Raw genomic sequence first — 9,509 nt, forward strand, 5'->3', positions numbered from 1 at the left:
CTCATTAGTTTGTAAATTTGCTTTCATCTTTTATTAAAATTATATGTATGCCAAAGAATTTTGGGTTTTTTAAATCAATTTTGGTTTTTATCAGTAAACGATACTTTTTCATGAGTTTTCATCAGTAAATATTTGATTTGTAGACCTATTTTATATACCTAATGTAAAAAATTTAGGGGCAAAAAGGGGTCACAAGTGGAAAAAATTTAAGAAGTCTTGCCCTACACCATGCTCCCTCTCCAACAAGTAGCATTTGTGTGAAGATATTGTCTTGATGTTTGTAGATAGTGTACACTTGATTTGTTTATATTGTTGTTCATGATAGTACAGTAATAGTAAAACAGAGCTTCCCAAAACCACACAACTATGTTAGTTTTATGAGTGCTGTCTAGCCATCTCCTACTGGCAAACATCATAATTGTTTGAAACAATAATATCTTCAGTTCGTAAAGCTTTTTATTTTCTTTTTTTTAAAGATTTAGTGTTTCCTTTCTTTTTTTTTTTTTAACAGTCATTGGTTCATTTTATATTCACCATTATCTTATAAGGTATACAAGGGTTGATATTTTCATCTTCTGTTTACAGATAGGAAAATTACAGCTCAGAATGGTGTCAGTGAATGTTCAATTCCTTGCAAGCCAATCATTTGCAAGCATTCTTGATGAACTACTCCTTTACCCTACTCTACCCTTCTTCATTGCACTTAGAAGCTTTGAGTAGCTAAGTTGTACCTTAGCATAGATGAACTTGAGAGGACACTCTTCCTCCCCTGTTCCACATCTTTGATGCAGAGTAAGGGAAGGTGGGGAAGGAATGTCGAGGACATATAAAATGATTCTGCATTCTACAGAATATTAGTCATTAGCCAGGGAGCAACTGGGCAGAAAAAGTGCCCTCTCTAAGACTCTAGTAAAGAACCCAATTTTGCCATTTTCTAGTACTTATTGTGGTTTCTCTTTGTATCTATGTTACCTAATCACAATGATCAGTCATTGCGCCTAAAACTATATTAGGCATCTACTATGCACCAGGCATTCTGCTAAACCCTGTTATATAAAAAGAAGCCCTGAAGGAGCTTATGATCCAATGGGGAAGGCCACATTCAAATACATATTTTCAAATGAATCATATATAGAATAAAGAGGAAATAATTAATAGAGGTGAAGCATTAGAGTTAAAAGGGGTTGGACAAGGTTTTCTGTAAAAGGAGATTTTTAGTTGAGATTTAAAGGAAGTTAAAACTAAGTTCCCAGAGCTGAGAGATGAAATGTCTTGTTTGGAAAATAGCTGGAAGGCCAATGTCACCAAATTACAGGACACATGTCAAGGAGTATAATGTAAAAAGATTGGAAAGGTAGGTCCTGGCTGGGTTCTGAATGGCTCTGACACAGAAGATTTTGTATTTGATCCTGGAGGCAATAGGAAGCTACAAGAGTTTATTGAGTAATGGGGTGACCTATAGGACCTATGCTCTAGGAAAATTACTTTGGTGGCTGAGTGATTTTGAGGAAGGCAGAACTGGAGGCAGACAGAACAACTAGCTTAAAATGATCCAGTCTTGAGGAGATGACACTGGAATGGTGGCAATATCAAGGAGAGGAGGGGGTATAATTAGGAGCTGTTGCAGACGTGAAATAATCAGGTTTTAGCAATATATTGTGTTGAGAGGGAGGGTAGAATCCAAGAGGACTCCTAGCTTGAGAACCTGAGAGGCCTCTGTCCTGATCTGATCTCTGGTGATACATTTATGCTGCAATGGTATGTTTCCCTAGTAAAGGATGGTTATATGTTTAGATCCTTTAAAAAAGTACTAGATGGCAGGCCTTACATTCTCATACTTTCAAGAAAAAAGCTTAGCCTTATCTGTGAAGGAGCTGAGGAAAGGATATTATGCCCTGGGATGAATGCACATATCTATAGGGAACTGAACTGACATTCATATTAAGAAAAAGACCCTTGGGTGGAAAGCCACAAAAACTACCTCCTGAGGTCAGTGGTTGAAATTAAATATTCTATTTTCTGTGTTTAAAAAAAAATCTTCACAGGAGAAAAGATAAATTTTGTCCAAACCCCGTGCCATCTTGAATATGAAGTAGTGTCCACAAAGTGCTTTATGTTTCACTGGTTTGGTTTCCAAATGTTCATTTCTTTTTGTGACTGAAACTAAGGCTTGTTTAATAACCATGATGGGTTGGTTCTCCTGGATGAATGAGAAAGTTTCATTTCAAGTTTTGGTAGAAAATTTAGTGACTTTCAATTTCATCTCAACCAGTGTGTCTCCTCCTTCAGATAATGACTATGGATTGCCATTGCCCTGAAAAAGAGAGAAAGCAGCGACTTGGCAGTAAGGGGCCTGATAATCCATTTAAGTAAGGCAGCAGCCTTCAGAGGGTATAACAAAGGGCTGGGCACAGCTGACTCTGTGGCACACCAGTATTAAGTACCCTTCCTAGGGAAAGTAAATGAGGGGTAACTAGTACACTGTGTGAATATTCCATCTCTCTATTATTAAAATCAATGTCTTTGTTTCTGGGTATCAATCCCACAGAGGCACCACTATACATCCATATTATTCTAAGTGAAAGTCAGTGACTGGCAGCAATCAGTTAATCATGTTAAGGACCATGGGTCTTCTCTAATTCATTCTGACCACAATCTTGTGCTCTCTAAAAAGCATTAACCCTTATTTCTGATGAGCTTAAATTTACCTTCTACAATTTTTTAAAGCAAAATTAAATCATATGTTTTCTAACTGGAACAAATCCAGTTGTAGTTTGACATCAACGAGCCAAATACAAAAAGAGTAGGAAGTGGAATTAAATTGTGACAATTCCCCTTCAAACTGCAGATGCTGCCTTGTTTTACTTTCCTGTCTGTACACAGGCCCAGGCTTGGACTACGTTAAAGCACATGACTGAAAAGAAAGGGTTGTGTCTGATTTTCATCCCTGATGTAAATGGAACTGAAGAAGCAAAGTCCATTTCTTCCTTTATCCTTCAAGTTCTCCCAGTGCCTCTTTCTCTGAGCAGCAACAACATCACTGTGATTCCTAAATTACAGTCTACGCATAGACTGCATGAAATGTTTTTTGTACAGCTTTCCAACTGATTCCCCTCGTGGCTTGTTTACATAAGATATTAATGGTACTGCCGCAGAGCTGTTTCTCTGGGCAAAAAACACCCACTAGTTGATGTAAATGGCTTTGGGGGATGACAAATAGAAACCCTGGATTTTTTAGACTTGTTCTGTATGAAGAGGCTTCCTACACAAGTCCTTCTGTCCTTTCTGTCAGGAGCCAATCAGGAGGTACACTATGAATAGAGGAAGCCTAGGGAAGTGCTGTCATCTGTGAGATGCCTGCTTATAATGTTTGGGGAAAGTGTTGCCAGTGTGCTGTATTACTACCTGTAGTAGTTCAATGGTGGAGACTTTTAAAGACTTTTTTTAGATTTTCATGTCTACTTCATTCATTAAAGGTAGAGAATGTCTTAGCATGGACTAGGTTGGGGGAAAGAAGGAATGCATTAGAAATAACTTGAAGGAGAGAGCTGGAGAAGAGAAATGTTCTAGCATTTCAGAGTGAGTCCCTCTTTCTTTCTCTTCTTCCTACTCATCTGATAAAGCCCACCTCCTCTCTGATCAGTCTTGTTGGTTAGTAACTCCATTCCATCCTGCCAATGTGTTATGTACTATTGCCAGTTTGGGTCATTTATAATATGTCAAGTGACAGCATAAATTAAGAGCTGGCTCCTAAGTCACGTCTGTCTTCAACTCTTAACTCTGAAGTCCTCCTGATGTTGACATCTGATGACTGTACAGATCAGGATCTATAACTTTATTTCTCTGTGTTGTAGGTGACAATTATCTATGGAGGAAAATGTTAACCTGCGTGGGTAGAATTTCTTCAACTTTCACATGAGAAAAGTAGAAAAGTAGACAGGTCTACTTCTATCTAGATCTTATAATTTTCTGCTCCCTTTACTTAAATTTAATGAGAGGGGGGAAAAAAACCACGATATACATAATTTTTGCATCTCTCCCTTGGTGCTTGGAATAATTCTCTGTGAAGAAAGAACTTTAAAAATATTTGAATGAATGGACAGAGGAGAATATTTGGTTATAATTTAGTTCTGTCGAGGGTACCATAGTCACAATCACCTAGGCCAGGGTCCTCAAACTTTTAAAATAGGGGGCCAGTTCACTGCCTCAGACTGTTGGAGGGCCGGACTATAGTAAAAACAAAAACTTTGTTTTGGGGGCCTTTAAATAAAGAAACTTCATAGCCCTGGGTGAGGGGGATAAACGTCCTCAGCTGCTGCATCTGTCCCGCAGCCGTAGTTTGAAGACCCCTGACTAGGCTTCAAATTCAGTGTCAACCTCAACTTCTCTTTCATATCCATGCCACATATCTAATTGTCTGCCAAATCTTGTTCATTTTTACTCTTAAAAACACCATAAGGGGCAGCTAGGTAGCACAGAGTACCAACCCTCAAGTCAGGAGGACCCGAGTTCAAATCTGACCCCAGATACATAACATTTCCTAGCTGTGTGATCCTGGGTCACAGCCCGCTTACTTAACCCCAATTGCCTCATCAAAAAAAACCAAAAAAACAAAAAATAACCCATCATATATACATACATATATGTGTATGTATGCACATGTGCATATACATACAGATATACACATATACATGAACACATAAATTTATAAAACTATATTATTCTTTTCATTCACTTAGCTACTACTAATATAGCTTCTTTAGCTTTTTTCAAAAGCCAGCTTAAGTCCTTTCTTTTGCAGAAGGTCCCCAGTCCAGGAAGAGACCCAAAATGCTAGAGCTCTCTCTCTAATGTTACCTTTCATCTGCTCTGTCCAATGGCAAGACAACAGTTAAGACAACTGGAACATTGTTGTTCAGTTCTTCAGTATTGTTCAACTCTTTGTGATTCAGCGGGCTGCAGGATGCCAGTACTGCTCCAAGAAGATGTAGCATATATGTGCAGGGGCACACCTGGGCAAATTTTGGGCAGGTAGGCTAAACCAGGCTGAAGCTAACCAAGGGATCTCAGACCTGTCCATGAGTTAGGGGAGAGTTTGCCCCAAACATGTGAATACTTTCCCTGTGGAATGGATGGATGAGGACAATTTGTTCCAGTGAAGGTAAGTGAAGCAGGTCTTGTGAAGCTCTGAGAGTTTGGTTAGACATCGAAGTCATCCACTGTATCCCAGGCCATCACCAATAACCTTCACTTTTCTCTTGCTCCAAATTTGGATGAATCTGGAAAGGATATGGAGAATGATAACTTTTTGCAATTTTGTCTTATTTAAATCTAATTCTCTAGCAAGTCAGGATATCTTTAGTCCTCTTTGAAAACAAAGGTCAAAATCACAGCAACTCTATATATGTACAAATTTTTTGCAGATTGTGTCCCTTCATTAGAATGTGAATTCTTGTTTGTTTTTTTCCTTTCTCTGTGTTCCCAGAACTGAATACAGAGCCTGACACAGGATGAGCTTGATAAGTGCTTTTTTAGTCAAACAATTGACTGTGGAGATCCTAGCTCAAAGTAAATTGAAGTCTTTGAGAAATAACTAAGCCAAATGTTAGAATAATTGACAACTTATCAAGCTTACACAATGGTTTTATTTGCCACAAGTCCCATATTTTCAGGATATGGTTAGGAAAAGGAACCTCAAAATATAAGCTACCTGTCTACTTTCAAATCTACATTCCCAGTACATTTAGCAAGTGCTCTCCTTCCTCTCTGATTTACTGCAGGAATTCATGTTGCTTTTCAGAAGCAAAGTGCCATTTCTTTTTAATGAAGAGGCTCTGGCCTTAATTAAGGTGAGTCAGCCACATTTACAAAGTTCAGCTTTCTGCCTTTGTAACTGTCAGGACTGAAGGGCTAGAAACTGAAACCAGCCAGCAACTTTTCAAAAATAGAATTGGCTATTTAGCTTTCATCAGGCTTATAACTCTCCATGAAAGTCCTCAGATGCCTCATTATAGTATGGCCTCTTGAAGGTAAACCCTGTAGTCCAACCTCTTTTAAGCTGAAAAGACTTCATGTGGTGATGGACTATTATTCAAGAACCCACCTTGTTAAAATTGAAGAGATTTCTTATCACCAGAGAATTCACTACTAAATGATGTATTTGGGAGGGGGGCAGAACTCATTAAACCATGTACTAAAGGAGGCGTGTCAAACTCCAATAGAAACAGGAGCCACCAGGTCATATATATATCTGCAGGTCATATGTTGATTTAGTTTTGAAATGTGATATCCTCTATATTCTATCAAGTTTTTATTTATTTTGTGAAATATTTTCCAGTAACATTTTAATCTGGTTTGACTTACACTTGAGCCATTGGCCACATTTTGACATCTCTGTTCTAAATGAGAAGGGGTTTAAATTCACACAGATGAAATCATGAGAAATTGAAGTATGGTTGTATGCCCATCATAAGATGGATATTAAGAAATTACTTTCAGTGGTCTCTTTGTTAAAGTATTCATTAGCCAGAATACTTCCCTGAGGTCATCCTACCTGAAGGATAATAATCATAGAATTCAGTGTTGGAAATGACCTCAGAGATTTCTAATTGAATTATCTTCACCATTATCTCTTTTTTTCTATGCCTTTGGTATCTTATCCTTCTTTATATATCTTGTATATTGAACTCTTAATGCTCTTGCAATTGGGTAACCTCCAGCAAAGTTTCCATACTCTGTATTCCTTTGCTGCAATACAGATGCTTTTCCTGTCTCGGTTCTCTATAGTGCCATTTTTACTTCTCCTATAAACACATCTGGTACTGTAATGTTAGATTCCAAATACAATGGAAAAATAGTGTGCTATAATAATTTTTAGCAGATCATTTTCATTTTTCTTCTGTTGCTTTCCTTTCCTTTTTTATTTTTAAATGCCCTTGCGATGACTTTGCTTAATCGAACATATTGCCAAGCATTTCTAAACTAGCTTTACCTTCCACTGGTTTTCTCTCTTTTATGAGATAATGCTATTCATAATTTTCCATTATTCTTTCCCTAAGATTTTTTTTTTTTTTTTTTTTTGCCAATGTGCTTTCATTCTAAGCATTTGGCAGCCATCTCTTTCCATTTGGCAAGTAATTCAGAAGTTTGCTATCTAAGATGCTTTTGTGCTCTGTGACCTTTGTGGAAATATACATTCTACTATTGTTGTAGAGAGCTAGTGAGATACAGTATGCAATAGTCTATAAAGAATGAAGAATGAATATTATACAAAGATAATGGAAAGGTGGATAGTGCATGTAAGCAGGAGACAATATATAGGCAATGAGAAACTTCAAAGAAGTTGGCTTTGGTCTGTTGGCTCCCAGCTCATGGTGGTGAAAGTGCAACTTCTTTCGGTCGTTCCGAATCTGGGTTCATCCGACACCGGCAGCCACCCCGTAGCGTCCACGCCGAGCCTCCACCTTCATCGCCGCCATGCCGCCCAAGTTTGATCCTAATGAAATTAAAGTCGTATTTTTAAGATGCACTGGTGGTGAAGTTGGTGCCACATCAGCTCTGGCCCCCAAAATTGGTCCCTTAGGTTTGTCTCCCAAAAAGGTTGGTGATGACATTGCCAAGGCAACTGGTGACTGGAAAGGGCTGAGAATCACAGTGAAACTTACCATTCAGAACAGACAGGCCCAGATTGAGGTTGTGCCTTCTGCCTCAGCTTTGATCATCAAAGCCCTGAAGGAACCTCCTCGGGACAGAAAGAAGCAGAAAAATATTAAACACAGTGGAAACATCAGTCTTGATGAGATCATCAACCTTGCTCGGCAAATGAGGCACCGATCCTTGGCTAGAGACCTTTCTGGAACCATTAAAGAGATACTTGGAACTGCCCAATCAGTGGGCTGCAACATTGATGGCAGACATCCTCATGATGTCATTGATGACATCAATAGTGGTGCTGTAGAATGTCCAGCAAGTTAAAAAGTACAGCGGAGACTATTGCAATAAATTAACATTTGACAACAGACAGGCTCTTCATTTTTTTGGTCCAGAAAATTTTTGTGTCAGAAGCTGCCACACGTTCTGGGAAATTAATTTCTTTAAACCTCTTGCTCTTTGATAACATTCAGCTACTTTGCAGTTCATTCAGAGGAGGGATGAGGTGCCTTAAGAGCAGGGAAGGTGTTGAAACATCTTAGCAATGGAATTGTAAATTAAGAGAAAACTGATTAGGCAAGCCAGAATTGCCCCAGCAGTAAGTAGTTTGTCTTTTTAGCAGACTAATAGGAAAAAACCTGTCCCTTTGCTTTAAACACTTTGAATGTGTGGGGGTGTGGGGTGTGGGGGGATGGGAATTTCCTCGATTCAAACTTAGGAGGGAGGAGGAGGACCCTTCAGTTATTAGCGGTAATAGTTGAGATTCAAGAATCAAGAAGTTGAAAAAAGATTCTAAAGTAAACAACCTTTGGCCTGAAATTTTTGCACAAATAGTATGGGTTTATGCTAGTATATAACTACATGTCAATAATGCATAAAATTTTTGTTTTCTGTTTCCTTTGTGTTTAGAATGAATATTTTTTGCATACTGTTTTTATAAGTGGGACCTGGACAATAGGATATGCTGGCTTAGAAGATGGCTGGATCCAAGTGGCATTTGTACCTATTTGCCATTTGGTAAACTGTGATCTAGAGTTAGCGCAGCCTCTTAAACTTTCATTTCTGATGACACCTAAAGATCAAGAGTGAAGGATGACACAGGAAAGCCACACTTCCTTGATACTTTCAAGATATCAGGAAAAAGGGAGAAAGGCTTCCAAAGTGTTGGCAAACTTTCTGTGATGAACTTCTGGGAAGACATGAGCACAGGATAGATGGGATACTGACCTATGTTGTTGGAGGAAATTTCCTAATTGATAAGACTGTTGTTCCATTTGAATACTTAATCATCTTTCTTTAAATTCAGTCTTAATCTCATTAGCTAAAACTAAGCTAAATGACAAATTCTCACTGAACTTGAAGAGGCAGAGAACCACTATGTTTTTCTTCTTCATTGGTTGATACTTTTTTTTGATCTAAGAATCATTATGTACTTCCCAAAAATAACTATTGTTTGGCTTTGGGTGGGGTATTTGAGGAGAAGCAATGAAGCCAAAATGATTTGTTGATTAACAGAACATTCTACCTTGTTCTCTCTCCACTTGTGATTTCAGTTCCCATTATTATTTTTCTACCAAATCAATACTGAATGGCAACATTATTTCCATTAATAAGAGCTTGAACTTGGATTGTAGTCATTGGGGGAAATTTGAAAATCGGTGTTTTAGTGCAGCTTGCAAAATGACTTTTGTGTTTGTGATAGATGGAGAAAATGGGATAGGAGGTGATAGTTAAATGAGGTACAGGGATAGAGTTGTGTGACATGATTAGCAATTATGAAAACAACAACCAAAAAATATTCAGAGTAGAGTTTACCAAGAAATGTCTTAGTAATCCCAGAAGGCCATACATAAGAATTT

General features: G+C 38.1%; 1 protein-coding gene across 1 annotated transcript; it reads left to right on the top strand.

The window, feature by feature from the left end:
• Positions 1 to 7,380: 7,380 nt before the first annotated feature.
• LOC127547057 (60S ribosomal protein L12-like) lies at positions 7,381 to 8,018 on the top strand. The gene has a single exon (XM_051973906.1). It carries the CDS (start codon positions 7,477 to 7,479, stop codon positions 7,972 to 7,974), a length of 498 nt encoding a protein of 165 aa, XP_051829866.1. The 5' UTR covers positions 7,381 to 7,476; the 3' UTR covers positions 7,975 to 8,018.
• The last annotated feature ends 1,491 nt before the right edge of the window (positions 8,019 to 9,509 follow it).

Source organism: Antechinus flavipes, chromosome 2, assembly GCF_016432865.1.
Source record: "Antechinus flavipes isolate AdamAnt ecotype Samford, QLD, Australia chromosome 2, AdamAnt_v2, whole genome shotgun sequence".
In the NCBI taxonomy this organism is placed as follows: Eukaryota; Metazoa; Chordata; class Mammalia; order Dasyuromorphia; family Dasyuridae; genus Antechinus; species Antechinus flavipes.

What these genes read in the sequence shown, in the direction of transcription:
- LOC127547057 (XM_051973906.1), top strand. Translation starts at nt 7,477, where the DNA reads ATGCCGCCCAAGTTTGATCCTAATGAAATTAAAGTCGTATTTTTAAGA.